Source organism: Salmo salar, chromosome ssa09 (assembly GCF_905237065.1).
Source record: "Salmo salar chromosome ssa09, Ssal_v3.1, whole genome shotgun sequence".
Lineage (NCBI taxonomy): Eukaryota > Metazoa > Chordata > Actinopteri > Salmoniformes > Salmonidae > Salmo > Salmo salar.
The window spans coordinates 128481242-128507866 of record NC_059450.1 but is presented as its reverse complement, the minus strand read 5'-3'; the positions used below and the strand labels follow the sequence as shown (position 1 = coordinate 128507866).

General features: G+C 43.0%; 1 protein-coding gene across 1 annotated transcript in view; it reads right to left on the bottom strand.

Moving 5' to 3' along the window:
* The window catches only part of cpda (carboxypeptidase D, a), a 42578-nt gene extending 17870 nt beyond the window's left edge, over positions 1–24708 (bottom strand). The window contains exons 1-2 of the mRNA XM_014214420.2: positions 23895–24708; positions 22462–22709 (exon numbers count right to left, since the gene is read on the bottom strand). Coding sequence (XP_014069895.1) covers positions 22462–22709; positions 23895–24553 — 907 coding nt within the window. The 5' untranslated portion in view covers positions 24554–24708. The remainder of the gene's footprint in view (positions 1–22461; positions 22710–23894) is intronic.
* Positions 24709–26625: the final 1917 nt, after the last annotated feature.

Sequence of the window (26625 nt, the reverse complement as noted above, 5' to 3'; positions counted from 1 at the left end):
GGGATGACAAATTGTACCTTATGTCAAAATGTTTTCCTGCAAACATTTCAAGATCTCTCTGCTTGAAAACCACTTACGAGGACATCAGTATTAATTCTGGAACCACAACCTAAAGAAAGTGGACAAGCATACAAAATAAACTGTCAAAAGAAAGTGTGTTGACTTCTGTTGAGGTCATGAAAGCAACAGCATGAACACAGGCCTAATGCTTTGAGTCAGGAACGTCCGTAAATCTACACCAAACCCAGGATGTAGGCTAAAGGTGTTATCAATGCAAAGTGCCTCTGGCAGAGCAGAGTAGGCTGTGGCCACCACCAGCCTTTCCTCCAGTCCAGGGCTGCCTGGTGGAGGAATGTGTTTGCTGTGGCCTGGTGCCACCTGCCACTCAGGCAGCGTTCCCAGGTTGTTTTCAGCACAAAGCCAGACAGCAGGCAGGCAGGCAGGCAGGCAGGCAGGCAGGCAGGCAGGCAGGCAGGCAGGGGGGCAGGCAGGCAGGCAGGCAGGCAGGCAGGCAGGCAGGCAGGCAGGCAGGCAGGCAGGCAGTAGGCAGGCAGGCAGTAGGCAGTAGGCCTCTGGAAGGTTGCCATGACTGGGTTTGACCGGCAGAATTTTAATTTACCAGACATTTGAGAAATTTACCGGACCCATATGCATTGGGTGCCTAACCTGACTAGGGCGTCCATCCATGGTGCTCAGAAAGACAGAAATCAACGAGCGTAATTCATGTTAGAAGAACATGCAAGACGAGGATGCAACGATGTGTGGTCCTTACTGAAATATGATGTACACTTTGAAGATGTTAGAATAACTGTCCACATGTACTTTTCCTCTGCCAACAAGACGAGTAAGGAACAGCTAAACACTAGCCTGTCAATAGACCATAGTCCCCACAGTAGAAAGGTTTACCCAGGCCTATTCTATTGGTCAGCTTGTCGATACAAATAATTGCCTATTCCAAACAGACTCTGGGACGATAGATCCCAAATTCATACAACCAGTAGGCATAAACAACATTAAAAAGTAATGAGGCTGATGCAACAGATCAGAACGTTTAGCTTAAAATGTTGATAAAACTATTATTTCTTCAGATTATAAACGCAGCAATGCGCACAAGGCTAAGTGTAAATGTTTGTTCCATAACGCAATTAGCAGGAAAACTGTCAAAAGCACACTGCACATGCGAGCAGTTTCATGTGACAGAGATTAAAATATTATTTAGAAAGAGTGGAGATCTAATACGCCACAACTACATGGGTTGATAATATCACTAGGATTGTGCTTTAAATACTGGACAATGAAAGAAAGTTGATATAAAATCATTTCCTCCAAGGATATGGTCAGATTTTGGCTAGGCTACTTTGAAGCAAGGTAAAACATGCCTCATAACATGTAGTAAAACTTTCAGGTTTCAAACATTTAAGTATGATTTGAAAATGCATACTGCTCATTGCAAAGTGGTGTGTGACCCGCTGTTTGAGATGCTGTAGTAGCAGCTCGCGCTGTCTGACAGATCTAACGCTCAAAGGCTTTGTATCTCTCTATGCTTTACACGTGTGATAAACAAGATGCATAACAAATATCCTGTACACACACGCCAATTTAATTCCACTAAATTACGCAAAGTAACCGATAGAGTATAGACCGATAAGCATGACCAATCAAATGCATTTCCATCAAATGGTATTTCAATCAATGAAAAGTCTAAAAAGCATTATTCGCAATGAGATTTTTTCTTCTCCCGGACAATTGGCCTGCATCAATTTTATTTAAAAAATAATAATAATTAAAAAAAAATATATATATATATATTTTTTTTTAATTAAAAAATAATTTAAAAAAAAATTAAAATTCGGCTTTTCTATTTTGGTCAATTTTATTAAAATCGTCCAAAAGCCGGTTATTACCAGCTAACAGAAATCCTGAACCCAATAGAAGTAGGATACTCAACCCTCTTCCTCCCTCACACAAACAAGGCCAAGTCACTCTGTCATCCTTAAACAGACACAATCCAGGGTACAAATGCACACACCCACACACTAATTCACAGGAGAAACAGCACAAACAACAACGCCAGCTCTTTATCTGCCTCATCTGCCACCTACCAGCCTCAGGTTACAAATGCTGCTGTGTGCATATGATATTAGACAGCGTGATGTGGGCAAGATGCAACACAGCAGATTCAGCGTTTACATAATCAAACGACACACACACACACACACACACACACACACACACACACACACACACACACACACACACACACACACACACACACACACACACACACACACAGCAGAGACAGCTAACGAGGCTGCTTGTGATTTAGCCAACTACAGGATGTGGCCCTAATACAGGAATCTTCAGAAGGTATTTGACACAGAGGGAAAGGAGGGGAACAGGAGAAGGAGAAACAGAGGGGAGAGGAAGTGAGTGTCCATCCAGCCATCATTAGTTAGTGACTGTAATAATTTACCAGGGACCCGTTAATAAAAAAGTAATATCCAGTATGGCGGCTGTTTAATCCACACACATCAGGGTTAAATGTGTGTGTGTTAGGCTACTTCTCACTGAGAGAGGAAAGATACTCTGTGCTTTCTGGTAAGTCCTTACTAACACAATACTGAGTCAGCCCAGGACAAGCTAGAATACAAGCCAGAGTGGTACATGCAGCTGTTGAACATCCTCTCAAATGACTGCATCACTGTAACTGTCTGGCCTGCAGATGAATTCTGGGTACTGTGGTTTTGGTTGACTGGTAAAGACTGTTGTAAAATGGCGCCAGAAGAAATGGCAGCAGTTTTACTGGTGCAATTATTTGTTTTTCTCGCGTTATTTTTAACTCATTTTGTACATAATGTTTCTGCAACCGTATCTTACAGCAAAAAAAGAGCTTCTGGATATCAGGACAGCGATCACTCACCTCGGATTAGATAAAGATATTTTCTACAACAAGGACGACGCACAAGACATTCTCCAAACACCCCTCAGGGTCGACATCCCCGTTATTTGCAAGAGAAAGCGACGCAGGTACAGAGGACAAAGACCCGGATGCCTGGTCAGGACCCGGAGAAGGCGCCAACGTGCAATCATTGGACAATAAACTACACGAGGTACGATCACGAATATCCTACCAACGGGACTTCAAAACTGTAATATCCTATGTTTCATGGAATCATGGCTGAATGACAACATGGATATTCAGCTAGCGGGATACACGCTGCACCGGCAAGATAGAACAGCACACTCCGGTAAGACGAGGGGGGGTGGTCTCTGCATATTTGTAAACAGCTGGTGCACAAAATCTAAGGAAGTCTCTAGATTTTGCTCGCCTGATGTAGAGTATATTGTGATAAATTGCAGGCCACACTATTTGCCTAGAGAGTTTTCAGCCATACTTTTCGTGGCTGTTTATTTACCAGCACAGACAGATGCGGGCACTAAGACCACACTCAGTCAGCTGTATAAGGAAATAAGCAAACAGGAAACCACTCACCCAGAGGCGGCGCTCCTAGTGGCCGGAGACTTTAATGCAGGGAAACAAATCAGTTCAACCAAATTTCTATCAACATGTTAAATGTGCAACCAGAGGGGAAAGAATTCTAGATCACCTGTACTCCACACAGAGACACGTACAAAGCTCTCCCTCGCCCTCCATTTGGTAAATCCGACCACAACTCTATCCTCCTGATTCCTGCTTACAAGCTAAAATTAAAGCAGGAAGCACCAGTGACTCGGTCTATAAAAAAGTGGTCAGATGAAGCAGATGCTAAACTACAGGACTGTTTTGCTATCACAGACTGGAACATGTTCCGGGATTCTTCCGATGGCATTGAGGAGTACACCACATCAGTCACTGGCTTTATCAATAAATGCATCGAGGACGTCGTCCCCACAGTGACTGTACATACATACCCCAACCAGAAGCCATGGATAACAGGCAACATTCGCACTGAGCTAAAGGGTAGAGCTGCCGCTTTCAAGGTGCGGGACTCTAACCCGGAAGCTTACAAGAAATCCTGCTATGCTCTGCGACGAACCATCAAACAGGCAAAGCGTCAATACAGGGCTAAGATTGAATAATACTACACCGGCTCCAACGCTCGTCTTATGTGGCAGAGCTTGCTAACTATAACAGACTAAAGGGATGCACAGCCGTGAGCTGCCCAGTGACACGAGCCTACCAGACGAGCTAAATCACTTCTATGCTCGCTTCGAGGCAAGCAACACTGAGGCATGCATGAGAGCATCAGCTGTTCCGGATGACTGTTTGATCACGCTCTCCGTAGCCGACGTGAGTAAGACCTTTAAACAGGTCAACATACACAAGGCTGCGGGGCCAGATGGATTACCAGGACGTGTGCTCCGGGCATGTGCTGACCAACTGGCAGGTGTCTTCACTAACATTTTCAACATGTCCCTGATTGAGTCTGTAATACCAACATGTTTCAAGCAGACCACCATAGTCCCTGTGCCCAAGAACACAAAGGCAACCTGCCTAAATGACTACAGACCCGTAGCACTCATGTCTGTAGCAATGAAGTGCATTGAAAGGTTGGTCATGGCTCACATCAACACCATTATCCCAGAAACCCAAGATCCACTCCAATTTGCATACCACTCAAACAGATCCACAGATGATGCAATCTTTATTGCACTCCACACTGCCTTTTCCCACCTGGACAAAAATAATGCTATTCATTGACTACAGCTCAGCATTCAACACCATAGTGGCCTCAAAGCTCATCACTAAGCTAAGGATCCTGGGACTAAACACCTCCCTCTGCAACTGGATCCTGGACTTCCTGACGGGCTGCCCCCAGGTGGTGATGGTAGGTAGCAAGACATCTGCCACGCTGATCCTCAACACTGAAGCTCCACAGGGGTGCGTGCTCAGTCCCCTCCTGTACTCCCTGTTCACCCACAACTGCATGGCCAGGCACGACTCGAACACCATCATTAAGTTTGCAGACGACACAACAGTGGTAGACCTGATCAGGGACAACAACGAGACAGCCTATAGGGAGGTGGTCAGAGACCGGGCCGGGTCCTGAGATCCTCAAAAGGTTCTACAGCTGCAACATCGAGAGCATCCTGACTGGTTGCATCACTGCCTGGTACGGCAATTGCTCAGCCTCTGACCGCAAGGCACTACAGAGGGTAGTTCGTAGAGCCCAGTACATCACTGGGGCTAAACTGCCTGCCATCCAGGACCTCTACACCAGGCGGTGTCAGAGGAAGGCCCTTAGAATTGTCAAAGACCCCAGTCATAGACTGTTCTCTCTACTACCGCATGGCAAGCGGTACCGGAGCGCCAAGTCTAGGACAAAAAGGCTTCTCAACAGTTTTTACCCCCAAGCCATAAGACTCCTGAACAGGTAATCAAATGGCTACCCGGACTATTTGCATTGTGTGCCCCCCAACCCCTCTTTTTACACTGCTGCTACTCTCTGTTTATCATATACACATAGTGACTTTAAATATACATTCATGTACATACTACCTCAAATTGGGCCGACCAACCAGTGCTCCCACACATTGGGTAACCGCGCTATCTACATTGTGTCCCGCCATCCACCACCCGCCAACCCCTTTTTTACGCTACTGCTACTCTCTGTTCATCATATATGCATAGTCACTTTAACCATATCTACATGTACATACTATCTCAATCAGCCTGACTAACCGGTGTCTGTATGTAGCCTCGCTACTTTTATAGCCTTGCTACTGTATATAGCCTAGCTACTGTTTCACTGTCTTTTTACTGTTGTTTTATTTCTTTACTTACCTATTGTTCACCTAACACCTTTTTTGCACTATTGGTTAGAGCCTGTAAGTAAGCATTTCACTGTAAGGTCTACACCTGTTGTATTCGGCACACATGACAAATAAACTTTGAATTGAAAAGTTTAGATATAAAACCACAAGACAGTTTTTTGGTGGGTTATTATAAATCTATTTGATGCCAGGTCTTATGGCGGCAAAATATATTTCTACAGTTCATAATATTTTACTTGAGTCATGGTAGAGGAAACATTGCAACACTTGTTGGACTGCCTTGCATGGCTGTTTAATGGCAGGGTGTGTGTAAACCCGTCTAGTTGTGCTAAGCTGACAGCTGTGGTGAAACAGATCAACAGGGCAGTGCCCCATGTGAGCCTGTTTAGAGAGTACTTTAGGGATGTTAGAATAGTTCCCAAGGGCTTAGTCCCCTATGGTGACACCAGCAGGGTGCAACAGGCCTAGGCTATGTCTCTGACAGTGCCTCTATGGACACTGGCTAATAACCTTATCATGACATAAACTGTACAGTGTGCATTGCAACAATGCTCCGTTATAATAGTAATCTTATAGTGACTTTTTTGTGTATAACGATTTGCCTGGCAGCACCTGCAATATTAATATCATATGACAACATGTCATAGTAGACAATATCTGAGAGCAAACATCCTCCAGACATAGGCTAGAGGTCCTGTCATGAGCTCAATCAGCCCCACCCTCCACATCCTCCCTCCAGGCAGGATACACCAATGACTGTATATACACGATATATACAAAAGTATGTAGACACCCCTTCAAATTTGTGGATTCGGCTATTTCAGCCAAAACAGTTGCTGACAGGTGTATACAATCTATCACACAGTCATGCAATCTACACAGACAAACATTGGCAGTAGAATGGCCTAACTGAAGAGCTCAGTGACTTTCAGCGTGGCACAGTCATAGGATGCCACCTTTCCAACAAGTCAGTTCATCAAATATTTGCCCTGCTAGAGCTGCCCCGGTCAACTGTAAGTGCTGTTATTTTGAGGTGGAAACATCGAGGAGCAACAATGGCTCAGCTGTGAAGTGGAAGGCAATACAAGCTCACAGAACGGGACTGCCAAGTACTGAAACGGTAGCGCGTAAAACTCTGTCCTCAGTTGCAACACTCACTACTGAGTTCCAAACAGCCTCTGGAAGCAACATCAGCACAAGAGCACTAATGCTCTTGAGGCTGAAGGGAGGCAAGTCCCCACAGCAATGTTCCAACATCTAGTGGAAAGCCTTCCCAGAAGAGTGGAGGCTGTTATAGCAGCAAAGGGGGGACCAACTCCATATTAATGCTCATGATTTTTTGAATGAGATGTTCGACGAGCAGATGTCCCACATACTTTTGGTCATGTAGTGTATGAATGGACAAAGCCATCAATCATGTGACACCATTCATTCCTATGTGAATACTCAATAGTGCATTAAAGCCAAATGAAGTCGGTTAAGATGACGTCTCATGGAAACATAACATGCGCAGTTTGAGCAACTCCAGGAAGTGGCATTGCAGTCTGCACCCTCTCATTGAGTTGAAGGCCGACCGGGTACTTGTACTGTAGCAACTAAATTATCCTTAGAATTTCTTCTGTGTGCTATTTTAAAATAATTGGTTCAATGACATACATCTGGTGTATTAGAAGCAATTATTGATGCCATGATTGTCTTAGATGTTTTTTCAATTTACATAAAGATTGCCATTTTTCCATTCACTATAATGGGGATCCTGTTTTCTGCTACCAATACCTGCAGTACCGTGGTTGGCCTTGAACTTCCGTGGCTTCAATGAGAGAGGGAAGTCATTCTCTCCTGGAATAGGCTAAACACACCCTCATCCAGTGTTTTCCCTAAGTACATGGAGTAGCCAGCCAAATAGGGAAAAAGTAGCCAGCCAGGGAGTTCCGGCTAGCTACTTTGCAGAACGAGCTCTATTTTGGTGGCCTCTGGTACATTCAAATGGCTCGATTCCATCCAAAATACACTACACTAAATGATTGAATACTTTAAAGATTTTACCTCCCAGATTGGTCAAATGAGATGTGGTATTAAGTAAAAATGAATTCAGTGTGTTCTTCGGATATCGTCTAGGCCTAGCCCTATACGATCAAGACAATTTTTTAAATAAGATAACCTTTTTAACATTAAACCTGTCCTCTTGAGAATAAAGTCATATGTACAGCCTGAGAAACAATATAGAATTGCAGGAAAATGGTTTTAAAAATGCTAACATTTTCAGTGGTAAGACCCCACGACAGATTGTATAAAAGTGGGGGTGCACAAAGTCAGGTGCCCATGAATAGACCTACAGGTTTTGAAGAATGAAGCAGGTGTTAAAAATGGTCTTTGCTACACAGAAAGCAGCAGTTGACTACTACATTTGACACTTTAATGAAATCAGTAGGCCTATATCAATATCTTCAATAATACCATAGAAGTATCATTACCTTTTATAACCTTCAATCTGTTATCATATTTTGGACCAGAATGAGGCTCTCTTAACACTACCTACTGTTCCTGCAGTGAGGATTCAACATCTTCATTGAATGTTTTCAAAATGTAGCCGCAGATAATCGCTAGTACCGGGTGAGACCCCACTTTGCCTCCCGAACAGCCTGAATTCTTTGGGGCATGGAAACGTTGCTCAATTGATATCAAGGGACCTAACATGCCAGGAAAACATTCCCCATGCCATTACACCACTACCACCAGCCTGTACCATTGACACCAGGCAGGATGAAGCCATGGACTCATGCTGCTTATGACAAATCCTGACTCTGCCATCAGCATGACGCAACCGGGATTATTTTTCCTCTCCTCAATTGTCCAGTGTTGGTGATCGCGTGCCCACTGAAGTGGCTTCTTCTTGTTTTTAGCTGAAAGGAGTGGAACCCAATGTGGTCGCCTGCTGCAATAGCCCATCCGTGACAAGGACTGACGAGTTGTGCGTTCCGAGATGTCGTTCTGCACACCACTGTTGTATGGGGTAGAGGTCGACCGATTATGATTTTTCAGCGCCGATGCCGATTATTGGAGGACCAAAAAAGCCGCTGCCGATTAAATCGGCCGATTTTTACAAATGTAATAATGACAATTACAACAATACTGAATGAACACTTATTTTAACTTAATATAATACATCAATAAAATCAATTTAGCCTCAAATAAATAATGAAACATGTTCAATTTGGTTTAAATAATGCAAAAACAAAGTGTTGGAGAAGTAAAAGTGCAATATGTGCCATGTAAGAAAGCTAACATTTAAGTTCCTTGCTCAGAACATGAGAACATATGAAAGCTGGTGGTTCCTTTTAACATGAGTCTTCAATATTCCCAGGTAAGAAGTTTTAGGTTGTAGTTATTATAGGAATTATAGGACTATTTCTCTCTATACGATTTGTATTTCATATACCTTTGACTATTGGATGTTCTTATTGGCACTTTAGTATTGCCAGTGTAACAGTATAGCTTCCGTCCCTCTCCTCGCTCCTACCTGGGCTCGAACCAGGAACACATCGACAACAGCCATCCTCGAAGCAGCGTTACCCATGCAGAGCAAGGGGAAAAACTATTCCAAGTCTCAGAGCGAGTGACGTTTGAAACGCTATTAGCGCGCACCCGCTAACTAGCTAGCCATTTCACATTGGTTACACCAGCCTAATCTTGGGAGTTGATAGGCTTGAAGTCATAAACAGTGCAATGCTTGAAACACAGCGAAGAGCTGCTGGCAAAACGCACGAAAGTGATGTTTGAATGAATGCTTACGAGCCTGCTGCTGCCTACCACCGCTCAGTCAGACTGCTCTATCAAATCATAGACTTAATTATAACATAATAACACACAGAAATACAAGCCTTTGGTCATTAATATGGTCGAATCCGGAAACTATCATCTCGAAAACAAAACGTTTTTCCTTTCAGTGAAATAGGGAACCGTTCCGTATTTTATCTAACGGATGGCATCCCTAAGTCTAAATATTCCTGTTACATTGCACAACCTTCAATGTTATGTCATAATTATGTAAATTCTGGCAAATTAGTTCGCAACGAGCCAGGCGGCCCAAACTGTTGCATATACCCTGACTCTGCATGCAATGAACGCAAGGAAGTGACACAATTTCACCTGGTTAATATTGCCTGCTAACCTGGATTTCTTTTAGCTAAATATGCAGGTTTTAAAATATATACTTCTGTGTATTGATTTTAAGAAAGGCAAATGATGTATATGGTTAGGTACAGTCGTGCAACGATTGTGCTTTTTTCGCAAATGCGCTTTTGTTAAATCATCCCCCGTTTGGCGAAGTCGGCTGTCTTTGTTAGGAAGAAATAGTCTTCACAGTTTGCAACGAGTCAGGCGGCCCAAACTGCTGCATATACCCTGACTCTGTTGCAAGAGAAGTGACACATTTTCCCTAGTTAAAAGAAATTCATGTTAGCAGGCAATATTAACTAAATATGCAGGTTTAAAAATATATACTTGTGTATTGATTTTAAGAAAGGCATTGATGTTTATGGTTGGAGCAACGTGTACCTAAGCGTTTATATGCAATGCAGGACAGGCTAGATAAACTAGTAATATCATCAACCATGTGTAGTTAACTAGTGATTATGATTGATTGATTGTTTTTTATAAGATAAGTTTAATGCTAGCTAGCAACTTACCTTGGCTTCTTACTGCATTCGGGTAACAGGCAGGCTCCTCGTGGAGTGCAATGTAAAGCAGGTGGTTAGAGCGTTGGACTAGTAAGGTTGCAAGATTGAATCCCCGAGCTGGCATGGTAAAAATCTGTCGTTCTGACCCTGAACAAGGCAGTTAGACTAGGAACGGTGGGTTGTCATTGAAAATAAGAATGTGTTCTTAACTGACTTGCCTAGTTAAATAAAAGGTCTTAAAAAAATAAATAAATTAAAAAATTCGGCCAAATCAGCGTCCAAAAATACCGATTTCCGATTGTTATGAAAACTTCAAAATCGGCCCCAATTAATCGGCCATTCCGATGAATCGGTCGACCTCTAGTATGGAGCCATTATTAGTCTGTTTGTTGCCAACCTGTTTGCTTGCACGATTCTTGCCATTTTCCTTCAACCTCTCATCAACAAGCTTTTTTTTTTTTTTTTTTTTCGCCCACAGGACTGCCGCTGACTGGATGTTTTTGTTTGTCGCACCATTCTTGGTAAACCCTAGACACTGTCGTGCGTGAAAAGCCCAGGAGCCAGGCCGTTTCTGAGATACTGGAACAGGCGCGCCCTGTACCGACGAGTATACCACGCTCAAAGTCACTAAGGTCACTCATTTTGCCCATTATAACGTTCATTCGAACAGTAACTGAATGCCTCTATGCCCATCTACCTGCTTTATTTAGCAAGCCACAGTCACGTGACTCATTGGCTGTAGGAGCGAACCATTTGTGAACAGGGTGGTGTACCTAATAAACAAACGAGATTTGTTTTACTTGTCCCAAAGCAATACCATGGACATAACCATATTGTATGATTTAAAAATAGCGAAGGGATATAAGGAGATTTACTTTATTTAGTCAGTTCGACACCTTTTATAAACTAGTCAACATTTGCTGTTCGGTCGCCAATCAAAGGAAAGTAAATGGCCTATGCATCCGACTCCGTGGCTGGCTATATGAAAGTTGAAACACGCAACATAAAATAAATGAATGTGCCCAAAAACAGTAATTAAGTGGATTTCAACTCATTGTTACCACTTACATCAACTGGGACGTGTAAATTCACTCCCAGGAGATGAAGGAGCATCATGCTCTCCCTCCTCCGTGAAAAGAAATTTGACTGCAGCCAACCACAGATAACAAAAACAACACAGGTACCAAGCGGAGGGACAGACAGCCGACTGACAAACCAGCAGTGTTTCCAGTTCATCACTCGCTTTGTGACTGTCGTATCAATAGATCACTAGAAGATGCATATCGTTCATTTTAGCGGGAGAAGGCTACACAGACTTTTCTGACTAGCAAACTTGAAACTTTTAAATGAGCAGAAGCCTGAAATTAAGTGGAAAAAGTGAAGTGGAAACATGTCAAACAGATGGAAAAGGGGTCTTAGAAAAAGTATTACAAGTTATTAGAAATAGAGTTCCAGCGAAAAGTTTAGACACACCTACTCATTACAGAGTTTCTTTATTTTTACTATTTTCAACATTGTAGAATAATAGTGAAGACATCAGAACTATGAAATAACACATATGGAATCATGTAGTAACCAAAAAAGTGTTAAACAAATATATTTTCTATGTGAGAATCTTCAAAGAAGTCACCCTTTGCCTTGATGACAACTTTGGACACTTGGCATTCTCTTAACCAGCTTCATGAGGTAGTCACCTTGAATGCATTTCAATTAACCTGTTATGGCAAGGGGGCAGTATTTTCACGGCCGGATAAAAAACGTACCCGATTTAATCTGATTATTACTCCTGCCCAGAAACTAGAATATGCATATAATTATTAGCTTTGGATAGAAAACACTCCAAAGTTTCTAAAACTGTTTGAATGGTTTCTGTGAGTATAACAGAACTCATTTGGCAGGCCAAAACCTGAGAAGATTCCATGCAGGAAGTGCCCTGTCTGACAATTTCTTGGCCTTCTTGATTATCTCTATCCATTACAGGGGATCTCTGCTGTTACGTGACACTTCCTACGGCTCCCATGGGCTCTCAGAAGGCGGCAAAAAGCTGAATCGTGGCTTTGCAGGCTCTGGCTGAAAAAAAGTAGCGCGTTTGGATAGTGGCTGGTCACAGTACTGTGAGACTCAGGCTCGTGCCCGAGTCGACCCCATACTTTATTTTCTTTCGTCTTTTTACTTAAACGCAGATTCCCGGTCGGAATATTATCGCTTTTTTACGAGAAAAATGGCATAAAAATTGATTTTAAACAGCGGTTGACATGCTTCGAAGTACGGTAATGGAATATTTAGAAATCTTTTGTCACGAAATGCGCCATGCTCGTGACCCTTATTTACACTTCGGATAGTGTCTTGAACGCATGAACAAAACGCCGCTATTTGGATATAACAATGGATTATTTTGAACCAAACCAAGATTTGTTATTGAAGTAGCAGTCCTGGGAGTGCATTCTGACGAAGAACACCAAAGGTAATCAAACTTTTCTAATAGTAAATCGGAGTTTGGTCAGGGCTAAACTTGGTGGGTGTCTAAATAGCTAGCCATGATGGCTGGGCTATCTACTCAGAATATTGCAAAATGTGCTTTCACCGAAAAGCTATTTTAAAATCGGACACCTCGATTGCACAAAGGAGTTCTGTATCTATAATTCTTAAAATAATTGTTATGCTTTTTGTGAACGTTTATCGTGAGTAATTTAGTAAATTCACCGGAGGTTTGCGGGGGGTATGCTAGTTCTGAACGTCACATGCTAATGTAAAAAGCTGGTTTTTGATATAAATATGAACTTGATTGAACAAAACATGCATGTAGTGTATAACATAATGTCCTAGGTGTGTCATCTGATGAAGATCATCAAAGGTTAGTGCTGCATTTAGCTGTGGTTTTGTTTTTTGTGAAATTATATGCTAGCTTGAAAAATGGGTGTCTGATTATTTCTGGCTGGGTACTCTCCTGACATAATCTAATGTTTTGCTTTCGCTGTAAAGCCTTTTTGAAATCGGACAGTGTGGTTAGATAAAGGAGAGTCTTGTCTTTAAAATGCTGTGAAATAGTCATATGTTTGAAAAATTGAAGTTTTTGTATTTTTGAGGAATTTGTAATTCGCGCCACGCCTATCATTGGATATTGGAGCAGGTGTTCCGCTAGCGGAACGTCTAGATGTAAGAGGTTAACAAGTGTGCCTTGTTAAGTTCATTTGTGGAATTTCTTGCGTTTGAGCCAATCAGTTGTGTTGTGACAAGGTAGGGGTTCTATACAGAAGATAGCCTTATTTGGTAAAAGACCAAGTTCATATTATGGCAAGAACAGCTCAAATAAGCAAAGAGAAATGACAGTCCATCATTACTTTAAAACATGAAGGTCAGTCAATCCAGAAAATGTATAGAACGTTGAAAGTTTATTAAAGTGCAGCCGCAAAAACCCTCAAGCGCTATGATGAAACTGGTTCTCATGAGGTCCGCCACAGGAAAGGAAGATCCAGAGTTACCTCTGCTGCAGAGGATACGTTCATTAGAGTTAACTGCACCTCAGATTGCAGCCCAAATAAATGCTTCAGACTTCAAGTTACAGACACATCAACTGTTCAGAGGAGACTGTGTGAATCAGGCCTTCGTGGTCGAATTGCTGAAAAGAAACCACTACTAAAGGACACCAATGAGAAGAAGAGACTTTCTTGGGCCAAGAAACACGAGCAAATGGACATTAGACTGGTGGAAACCTGATTTTTGGTCTGATGAGTCCAAATGTGAGATTTTGGGTTCCAACCGGCGCGTCTATATGAGCCGCAGAGTAGGTGAACGGATGATCTCAGCATGTGTGGTTTCCACCGTGAAGAATGGAGGTGGTGGTGTGATGGTGCTTTGCTGGTGACATGGTGTGTGATTTATTTAGAATTCAAGGCACACTTAACCAGCATGGCTATCACAGCATTCTGCAGCGATACACCATCCCATCTGGTTTGCACTTAGTGGGACTATCATTTGTTTTTCAACAGTACAATGACCCAAAACACCTCCAGGCTGTGTAAGGGTTATTTGACCAAGAAGGAGAGTGATGGAGTGCTGCATCAGATGACCAGGCCTCCACAATCACCCGACCTCAACCCAATTGAGTGAAGGAAAAGCAGCCAAGTGCTCAGTATAGGTGGGAACTCCTTCAAGACTGTTGGAAAAGCATTCCTCATGAAGCTGGTTGAGAGAATGCCAAGCGAGTGCCAAGCTGTCATCAAGGCAAAGGGTGACTACTTTGAAGAACCTAAAATATATTTTGATTTGTTTAACACTTTTTTGGTTACTACATTATTCCATATGTGTTATTTCACAGTTTTGATGTCTTCACTATTATTCTACAATGTAGAAAATAGTAAAAATTTAAGAAAAACCCTTGAATGAGTAGGTGTGTCCAAACTTTTGACTGGCACTGTACATCAAAATAAAACATTGGCTTGTGTCTTGGAATTCCGTTACCAAAAACCCACATATCGTTACGATATTTTCTAAATGTTCTCCCATATAAGGAGGGAGGATAATTAAAGTTCACAAAAGTAACAAGGTAGACCTATCAATTAGTTCATGTTTTTACTGATAATAATCCATAAAAATAATTGATAAGTGACTAAAACAGGAAATAATTTTACCAAATCAGTAACAGAAGTTCAGAAAAAAAAAATTGTAACAGAATTTCTGCAGTCCCTATCCTTCCCTTTACCTACTTCCCTCTCCCGGCTCTTACACCTACCCATGAGCCTCTCTTTCCATTTACTGTAACCAGCATCCTCACCCACTGAGCACCGACCAACACCGGAAGTCCATTGACATTGAAATGTAGATTAAATTTGGTCAGTCTGCCCTGGCCTTGATTTCAACGTCCACAGACATCGTTTTTTGGTCTGGTCCCAACCAGCCTTGATTTAAAATGTCCACAGACGTCTAGACCAGCCTTCATGTGGCCCAAACATATACGTCCATTTGGTACGGACAAAATCTGAATTAATCATAGACGTCCATGTTTCACAAGTTTGGACGGAACAGTACAGTGGAGCACAGTACAGTAAAGAGGTCGAGTATAGTTCAGTACAGTACATTCCTGTACAGTAGAGTAGTGGAGTACAGTACACAGTTGAGCACACTAGAGTTGAATACACTATAATGTACTGCAGTATACTCTACTGAACTCTACTGCACTGTGCTGTACTTTGGATGTCCAAACTTGTGAAACAAACATCTATGATTGATTCAGATTTGGTCGTGTCCGGACCAACCAAATTAGGTCTTGTTTGGTGGTGGAGCTCATTAAAATAATAAAATCTAAAATCAAATAAAAATGTTATTTGTCACATGCGCCGAATACAACAAGTGTAGACCTTACAGTGAAATGCTTACTTAATAGCCAGTGTATAGAATAATACCCAAATATGCAATCTTCCAGTGAATATGTTTTTGTAAAATGTTCTGTGTAAATTGTTAAGAATAGTCCTTATGCAGAGCTTGAAATCAATGGTTTTTGTTTGGCATACATTTTAAGTGAAAAATCTGAGTCTCAGCACAATTCCGTTGCCCTACATTAACCTCACATCCCAAGACAAGTAGATCATTGACTGACTTTGATAATCATATGAGGGCAGACCTTCAACAAGACAAGTGGGAGTCTTATGGCAATTGACTTCTAAAAGAGAGAAATTCCCCATAACTAACCTTGTCATCAGTACAAACACCATATGTCTGTTGTTCTGTTTGCAGTGATGAATGTTTGTAGCAGTAGGCTACCAACCCTGCAATACTGTTTGTATTGCTTCCTACCCAGACCACAGTGACCTACTACCTTGCTCAACCAGCCCTGTTCTCATTCGCCAGTAAAGGATTGATTCATTCCAGAATCCAGACAAAAGCTGCAAACACAAATCTGCAAGGCCTATGAATACAGGGTACCTAATCCGGCTAGTAGGAAAACAACCTTGTTTGAATAACATTCAGTGCAGAGCTGGAGCAAATCGGCCTTCAGTATTGTAACCGTAAATGAGGCCACATATGTTCTTCAATATAGTTCTCTACTACAGCATAATGATTTGTCCTGATGGCTGATAACAGGTTAGCTGTGATGTCAGTGAGCTAGAAAACAGCAGCCCAACTATGAGATAACAGTCAGTTATGAAAAACAAATAACAGACCTATAGGGCTCCCAAGTGGCAGAGCGGTCTAAGGCACCGCATCTCAGTGCGAGAGGTGTCACTACAGACCCTGGTTTAATTCCAGGCTGTATCACAACCGGCCGTGATTAGGAGTCCCATAGGTGCAGCGCACAATTGGTCCAGCGTCGCCCAGGTTAGGGTTTGGCTGGGGTAGGCCGACATTGTAAATAGGAATTTGTTCTTAACTGACTTGCCTAGTTAAATAAAGGTTAAATAGTAGGTAGGGATGTACATCTTTCAAGACGATTCGTACATATCATGGCACCGATACAATGCAGGAACGATACGCTTTAGTTTGAAATAATTTGAAGCGATTTGGTTTGATTAGACAAACAAATCGATGAGATTTCGTGAATAAACATTCATTTACCATACTAAATTAAAATCTGCTTCTGATGGAGCTCATGAGCGGGATCTGTTTGAGCTGACGTCTGTCGGTCTGTCTGTCTGTATGTATATGTCTATGGTGTATGTAGTCACCTGAGCCATAAGGGATACTAGTGGGCATCTACCACCCCACTATTAGATTAGGGGGAGGCAATGAATGCTTTAAACCATCACCCACTTAAAAGTGAGCTAGTAATGTATCAATATGTATCTTTACAAATTAGCCATGACATAGCTAATGAATATATAGCAGAACTTCGGATTTCACCAAGTCTCAAAATGGAATGATTTTGACCGTTTGGAAGTTTTTATGGAGCGAGCTCCTCCCGTTTCGACAATGCAGTGCCGCTTCCCTCGCAAAAGTGATGATGGCTGTCATCATTATGAAATTATCAACTTTACCCTGTATATCTAAAAATGACCATATACACTGATTGTATAAAGCAAAACTACCAAAACTATTACTGATGGTGAGCCTGATTAAAATAAAATCAGATGTAAACCCTGTTCAGCATTTGGGCCATTAGCCAGATGAGTTGTGTCTTTGGTACCTTACTTATATTCCGGTAAAACCCCACTTTCAACAGCGCATTTGACAACAATAACCTATCAAATCAATTGGTTGTCACTCAATAATAAAGCCTAATATTGCGCAAGCCATTTTACAAGCATTTGAATGCTGAAGGTGCCACACAGATGTGCAAGATCAGGAATAAGTTGGTCAGACCGTAAAGCAGAGCACAGTGCACAGTGTGACTAGGCTGCTGATATTGAGGTTGTTCGGAATGTAAAATGACTTGTAGATTAACGCAGTTGTCACAAAATATGAGGTATTTTTAGAAGGTAGAAAAAAGTAATATGAGCAACAAAAAAATTTGTGAACCAACGATTCATGACGTTTTTCTGACAGAGTATATACATTTGGATCGGTTAGGGGTTCCACGGACCGATGCATCTTAATGGTCCTTTGCTGTTGTTCTGGGATTGATTTGCACTTTTGACACCAAAGTACGTTCATCTCTAGGAGACAGAATGCGTCTCCTTTCTGAGCGGTATGATAGCTGCGTGGTCCCATGGTGTTTATACTTGCGTACTATTGTTTGTACAGATGAACGTGGTACCTTCAGGCGTTTGGAAATTGCGCCCAAGGATGAACCAGACTTGTGGAGGTCTTGGCTGATTTCCCCATGATGTCAAGTAAAGAGGCACCGAGTTTGAAGGTAGGCCTTGAAATACATCCATAGGTACACCTCCAATTGACTCAAATTATGTCAAATAGCCTATCAGAAGCTTCTAAAGCCATGACATAATTTTCTGGAATTTTCCAAGCTGTTTAAAGGCACAGTAAACTTCTGACCCACTGGAATTGTGATACAGTGAATTATAAGTGAAATAATCTGCCTGTAAACAATTGTAGGAAAATGTACTTGTGTCATGCACAAAGTAGATGTCCTAACCGACTTTCCAAAACTATAGTTTGTTAACAAGAAATTTGTGGAGTGGTTGAAAAACAAGTTAATGACTCCAACCTAAGTGTATGTAAACTTCCGACTTCAACTGAATATGTATGCAGCCTCCTCTGTCTTAGAGACAGGACTCTGTTTATCATGCAGCCTCCTCTGTCTTAGAGACAGGACTCTGTTTATCATGCAGCCTCCTCTGTCTTAGAGACAGGACTCTGTTTATCATGCAGCCTCCTCTGTCTTAGAGACAGGACTCTGTTTATCATGCAGCCTCCTCTGTCTTAGAGACAGGACTCTGTTTATCATGCAGCCTCCTCTGTCTTAGAGACAGGACTCTGTTTATCATGCAGCCTCCTCTGTCTTAGAGACAGGACTCTGTTTATCATGCAGCCTCCTCTGTCTTAGAGACAGGACTCTGTTTATCATGCAGCCTCCTCTGTCTTAGAGACAGGACTCTGTTTATCATGCAGCCTCCTCTGTCTTAGAGACAGGACTCTGTTTATCATGCATCCTTGCACTTTATTACAAATACCAAGTCACTCACCCACCATTGTTGCATGGACCTGACTTTATATGCGCAGAAAGCTACATTTGTATGCGTTCATCTACAAAGCCCTTTCGGGTAAGTGCCACTGAATTAATTGAACAATTTGATGGGAGACTCTTATGGAGGAGTGTAAATGCTTTTTTAGGTTGTATTGTTGTAAGTTTTAATTGTGTAATGTATTGATTGTTTCTGTCTTCGTGGCAAGGTCTCCCTTGAAAGAGACTGAGTCTCACATGGGGTTTTCCTGGTTAAATAAAGGTACAAAAATCAATACTAATATGAACAGTCAGAAACCGAGCAGTGGGTATTGCTGGTTAGTAAAAGGACTAGGCTACTTAAAATGATTTAGGCTATGAATAGGCTATAGGCCCAAGTAGTTTATAAACTGTTCATTAATTCATATTGAGTTGAAAGGAAGAATTAGCAGACACAAGGCCAGGGTTTCCTAAAATCGGTCCTTAGGACACAAAGGTGAGCACGTTTTGGTTTTTGCCCTAGCACTACACAGCTGATTCAAATAACCAACAAATTATCAAGCTTTGATAATCTGAATCAGCTGTGTAGTGTTAGTGAAAAAAAACAAAACATGCACCCCTTGGGGTCCCGAGGACCGAGTTTGGGAAATGCTGCACTAGGCCCTCCATGGAATGAGTTTGACACCCCTGGCATACAGGAAAGAGGTAAACTAGCTATAAAATGGGTCTACAAAAAAAGCTTGTCAAAAGGTTATCAGTCATCTATTGCAATTATCCAAGTCAACCCACCAAGCCAAGTACATAAACTTTCCCTCCCTCCCTCCCTCCCTCCCTCCATTATTATTTCTCAACAGTCACCTCTCGGAAGGTCATAATGACAATTATCTAGATTCTAAACTCACATTCGTAATGTTCTAATATGATCCTACGATATCGTTGGGTACATTTCAGTCCTGTCATTTCCTCATTGAGCATTGTGTAAGTCTGTTCTCAAAGTTCAGAGAATGGATTCATATTTCATTAGATATTTCATTAGACGACTCATTCTGTATACATCTGGCCCTTCTTTGGACACTGTGCTTACAAACCTCCAAACGAGCTTCAACACCATACAACACTCCTTCCGTGGCCTCCAACTGCTTTTAAATGATAGTAAAACTAATTGAATGCTCTTCAACCGATTGCTGCCCACACCCTCCCACCCGACTAGCATCACTACTCTGGACGGTTCTGACCTAGAATATGTGGACAACTACAAATACCTAGGTATCTGGTTAGACTGTAAACTCTCCTTCCAGACTCACATTAAGCATCTCCAATCCAAAATTAAATCTAGAATCGGCTTCCTATTTCGCAACAAAGCCTCCTTCACTCATGCTGCCAAACATACCCTCGTAAAACTGACTATCCTACCGATCCTCGACGATGTCATTTACAAAATAGCCTCCAACACGCTACTCAGCAAACTGGATGTAGTCTATCACAGTGCCATCCGTTTTGTCACCAAAGCCCCATATACTACCGACCACTGCGACTTGTATGCTCTCGTTGGCTGGCACTCACTACATATTCGTCATCAAACCCACTGGCTCCAGGTCATCTAGAAGTCTTTGCTAGGTAAAGCCCCACCTTATCTCAGCTCACTGGTCACCATAGCAACATCCACCCGTAGCACACGCTCCAGCAGGAACGACCGCACATGATGACCGCACATGATGACCGCACATGATGACCGCACATGTCTTTACAGGAAAAGCCTTGACGGTCACCTGAAACCTTCAGACTCAGATTACAGTACCATCGCATAGCCCCTCGTCTGGCTCTCCTCCCAACCCCCTGACCTGACAGCAGCCACACAGCACAACACGGAGACTGGGGGTCCGGTTACTGCCTGTGGACCACAGACACTGGAATTCCTGAACATGAAGGGGGGGGGGGGGGGGACAGCAAGCTGCATGGACAGGTTGTGTCTCACACACACACACACACCTCGTAAAATAACCTGAGACCAGTCAGGCTTTCTGTGAGGAGAGAACAGAGAGCAGGTCTGTCCTGCAGGGGTGAATAAAACAATACTAGCTAGCTGGGTCTGCTGTCCTCTGCCACAGCTCATTTGCTAGATAGTGAAGTCAGTGCAATGGAACACCTGTAATGAATGAATTAATGACATTTTGAATTAATTGGATTTTATTTGGGTGTCAAATCGCCAGTTGGCAACCCATCCCTTATGGCATTAATTGACACAAACATTACAATAATTCACTGTAAAAATTCTGTGCTAATTTTTCTTGTATGTTCAAAGCCATACTCTGATTAAATAGCCTAATTAGTGGGGTTTTAAATTAAGACTAGACAGACAATCCCAGTTGTGGATCTGCTGGTTTGGTTCTCAAATAGACCCAAAATGAGTGTGGGGGGGTGACAGTATACATGTTATCAAAAACCCTTTATTACCCTACTATAAGCCTACAACCCCGCTCCTCCGCTCTCTCCACTGGCTTCCAGTCGAAGCTCGCATCCGCTACAAGTCCATGGTGCTTGCCTACGGAGCTGTGAGGGGAACGGCACCTCCGTACCTTCAGGTTCTGATCAGGCCCTACACTCAAACAAGGGCACTGCGTTCATCCACCTCTGGCCTGCTGGCCCCCCTACCTCTGAGGAAGCACAGTTCCCGCTCAGCCCAGTCAAAACTGTTCGCTGCTCTGGCACCCCAATGGTGGAACAAGCTCCCTCACGACGCCAGGACAGCGGAGTCAATCACCACCTTCCGGAGACACCTGAAACCCCACCTCTTTAAGGAATACCTAGGATAGGATAAAGTAATCCTTCTAACCCCCCCCTTAAAAGATTTAGATGCACTATTGTAAAGTGGTTGTTCCACTGGATATTATAAGGTGAATGCACCAATTTGTAAGTCGCTCTGGATAAGAGCGTCTGCTAAATGACTTAAATGTAAATGTACAGTACATGTCATTCGATATTCATTTCAAGGTGTCTCCATAAACTCATACAACACTGAGCTGAGTAAAACCTGATCTCCAACTGATTATGAACGCCTGAAAAGTAAAATTACCACATGATTTTGTCAGTCCCTGAGAAGAGAAAAATTCAAAATAGACACCAATTGACTTAATCGTCATGGCAACCCAGCACTCCGCTCTGTCTCAACAATGTGCGATTATTCTGAGAGTGAGAGGAGGGATAATGAGTTAAACAATCAAAAAAAAGCAGCTGAAGAAGCTTTTCTCAAGAAATGGAAAGCCTAGGAAACAACTTACGAAGAAGAGAAGAAAATATATTAGAAATCAAGAAAGGAAGATATTGGAGCTGGTCTAGGATACTTTGTGTGTGAACCATCACCTCTTTTTCAACAAACTAAGAAGGAAAAAGAACATGACCTCCCTAAAAAGAGCATCATCAGTGGTCTGATAGTTAAGAAGGAAAAAGTCTTACCGGGTACATCGTACCACTTTGCCCCGTTGACGATGCCATCCTCAAAGGTTTCGTCGGGGGTATCTGGGCACTTGGGTTCCCCGGTCCTCATGACGGGGTGGTTCTTGGCGTAGGTCAGCGCCAGGTGTTTAAACAGGTTGTCGTCCACAGAGCTGCTGTAGTAACCTTGCATCATGTGGGAGGCCGAGTCATCAAAGGGGTAGCTGGCCACCACAGTGCCACCATGCAGGTTCCCTGACAGGACAAACCTGGAGGGACATAACAACAACACAATGTTATCAGGAGGCAGGGGATATATAGTAAGCCTGGTATCTACTGTCTGTAGCCTACATACTATTGTCAAGGCCAAGGGGAAAGGGGTGGGGAAACCTTTCACTATCCAAGGCTGATCTGAAGTACACACACGAGCATGCCCCCATTCACATCGATGGGGCTGTAGTGGAGCGGGTCGAGAGCTTCAAGTTCCTTGGTGTCCACATCACTAAGGACCTATCAAGGTCCAAACACACCAACACAGTCGTGAGGAGGGCACGACAACCTCTATTCCCTCTCAGGAGGCTGAAAAGATCTGGCATGGGACCTCAGATCCTCAAAAAGCTCTACAACTGCACCATCGAGAGCATTCTGACTGGTTGCGTCACCGCTTGGTATGGCAACTGCTCAGCATCCGACCGCAAGGCGCTACAGAGGATAGTGCGTATGGCCCAGTAAATCACCGGGGTCGAGCTCCCTGCCATGCAGGACCTCTATACTAGGTGGTGTCAGAGAAAGGCCCTTGAAATTGGCAAAGACTCCAGCCAACATCATTAGATGTTTTTCAACAGCTGCTTGTTTAGTGACAGCTGGAAGGTATAGTGCTTGTTTTGACAGGTCTTTAGACAAAGGTGGCCGGCCTAAAGTTGTATGGCAGGCTACTTATGTTGGCCTATTGGAGTCTGATGTTGATCGAGGTCATTCCCAACAGTTAGCTGGCAACAATGGGTCTTTAGGTAAATGGAGAGATCCTTCGGGGGGGGGGTATTTGGGGTCCATGAGGAGGTGCTTAAGAACAATAGGAACAATGACAGATGCAGGCTGCCAGTAAAGTCCTTGGGTGCAGCAGTTACCATTTGCAGTAAGCGATGTCCGTGGAGCCCAGGGTCCTGGAGTGCCGCAGTCACTTCACATTTTTTATTTTACTGACCTGGAAGAACAGGTGTGTGGTGTGTTGAATTTAGGCAATCAATCATCTCAGTTTGTCAGGTGTGGTGCCTATGTTGGAACAAAATTCTGCAGTACCTGCGCCACTCCAGGAAAAGGGTTTCCTACCCCTGGTGTAGCCCATACATTTGAGCCATCTGAATTAGGTTATAAACAACGTAAGCTAAACAAACACAAACAATGTTGTGTGTAACGTTTGGTCTATGTAAATAGAGAAAGAAAGAAATACATACTTTTTCTCCAGGATCCATTTAATGACAGCTGTAACCTCTGGAACATCTTCTTGCTGGACGTTGATTTTGTCAAACTGGTCAGGAAAACTTCTGTTGAGGTCCATGTTCTTGGCGTTGGAACGACCCCCAGCGTCGCCACTACAGTCCCCCTCTCTGGACCTTTCGAACCCGTCTGGGTTCATACTGGGCATAATGTAAATATCCGTGCTCGTCACCAACTCCGTGATACGCGGGTCCTCTCCATACCTCGTCAGTAGGTAGTTCACAAGGTACACCAACACCTGCCTCGAGATAGTTTCGTCCCCGTGCATGTTCCCCACGTATTTACATTTGGGTTTTCCCGGTACGTCAGCGTTGGGGTCCTTTGTGATTCGCATAACCCACAACTCCCTGCCCTGCACGGACTGGCCTATACTGGACAGGTTGGCGATGTAAGGGTATTTCATGGCCATGAACTTCAGTAGCCTGGTCATTTCGACATAATTGTAGTATTTTGTATAGTCTTCTACCTCTACTTTTGCGACGGTGTTGCTTCTGACAAGCCTCGCCTCGCCGACGCTGAGAGCCGTGATGGGGCCAACAACAAAAAGGAGGAAGACGAAAAGTGAGACGCATAGTTTCGGCGCTGTATGTCGATGCTCCAGCAAATATGTTGCCATGTTTCCTACTCTCCTACCTCTTGAATATCCAGTCTTGTGAAATAAAAAGGTCAACGATTAGAACATTGTTATCTAGCTAACCTCGAGTATTGTCTCTCCGCCAGCCTGCCTGTATGCGTTCAACTTCCAGTTAAGCTTTCATAGGGGCGGGACTTTGGTTTGATGTCACTCTTCTTGAGGAGGATCCTCTTTTTAAAGTGGCTTGCAGAATATATCATTTCAGACTACAGTACAGAACTATAGTGTATTTTAGTTCTGTAAAATGTATATCTGACAATATTAGTCAGTTTTGTATTAACCCCCCCCCAAAAAGTGCGATGCATTGTATGAATATTTATAAAACGTGGTAGATTGTAAATTGCCATTGTTTTCTCAATATTTATTTATTTATTTCACTTTTATTTAACCAGGTAGGCCAGTTGAGAACAAGTTCTCATTTACAACTGCGACCTGGCCAAGATAAAGCAAAGCAGTGCGACAAAAACAACAACATGGAGTTACACATAAACAAACTTACAGTCAATAACACAATAGAAAAATCTATGTACAGTGTGTGCAAATGTAGAAGAGTAGGGAGGTAAGGCAATAAATAGGCCATAGAGGCGAAATAATTACAATTCAGCATTAACACTGGAGTGATAGATGTGCAGGTGATGATGTAAAAGTAAAGATACTGGGGTGAAAAAGAGCAAGAGGATAAATAACAATATGGGGATGAGGTAGTTGGGTGTGCTATTTACAGATTAGCTGTGTACAGGTACAGTGATCGGTAAACTGCTCTGACAGCTGATGCTTAAAGTTAGAGAGGGAGATATAAGACTCCAGCTTCAGTGATTTTTGCAATTCGTTCCAGTCATTGCCAGCAGAGAACTGAAAGGAAAGGTGGCCAAAGGAAGTGTTGGCTTTGGGGATGACCAATGAAATATACCTGCCGGAGTGTGTGCTACGCGTGGATGTTGCTATGGTGACCAGTGAGCTGAGATAAGGCGGGGCTTTACCTAGCAAAGACTTATAGATGACCTGTAGCCAGTGGGTTTGACGACGAATATGTAGTGAGTGCCAGCCAACGAGAGCATACAGGTCGCAGTGGTGGGTAGTATATGGGGCTTTGGTGACAAAACGGATGGCACTGGGATAGACTACATCCAATTTGCTGGTTAGAGTGTTGGAGGCTATTTTGTAAATGACATCGCCGAAGTCGAGGATAGGTAGGATAGTCAGTTTTACGAGGGTATGTTTGGCAGCATGAGTGAAGGAGGCTTTGTTGCGAAATAGGAAGCCGATTCTAGATTTAATTTTGGATTGGAGATGCTTAATGTGAGTCTGGAAGGAGAGTTTACAGTCTAACCAGACACCTAGGTATTTGTAGTTGTCCACATATTCTAGGTCAGAACCGTCCAGAGGGTGTGGGCAGCAATCGGTTGAAGACCATGCACTTAGTTTTACTAGCATTTAAAAACAGTTGGAGGCCACAGAAGGAGTGTTGTATGGAATTGAAGCTCGTTTGGAGGTTTGTTAGCACAATGTCCAAAGAAGGGCCAGATGTATACAGAATGGTGTCGTCTGCGTAGAGGTGGATCAGAGAATCACCAGCAGCAAGAGCGACATCATCGATATGTACAGAGAAAAGAGTTGGCCCGAGAATTGAACCCTGTGACGCCCCCGTAGAGACTGCCAGAGGTCCGGACAACAGGCCCTCCGATTTGACACACTGAACTCTATCTGAGAAGTAGTTGGTGAACCAGGCGAGGCAGTCATTTGAGAAGCCAAGGCTATTGAGAAAGCTGATAAGAATGCGGTGATTGACAGAGTCGAAAGCCAGGTCGATGAAGTACTGTCTTTTATCGATGGCGGTTATGATATCATTTAGGACCTTGAGCGTGGCTGAGGTGCACCCATGATCAGCTCGGAAACCAGAGTGCATAGTGGAGAAGGTACGGTGGGATTCGAAATGGTCGGTGATCTGTTTGTTAACTTGGCTTTCGAAGATTTTAGAAAGGCAGGGCAGGATGGATATAGGTCTATAACAGTTTATGTCTAGAGTGTCTCCCCCTTTGAAGAGGGGGATGACT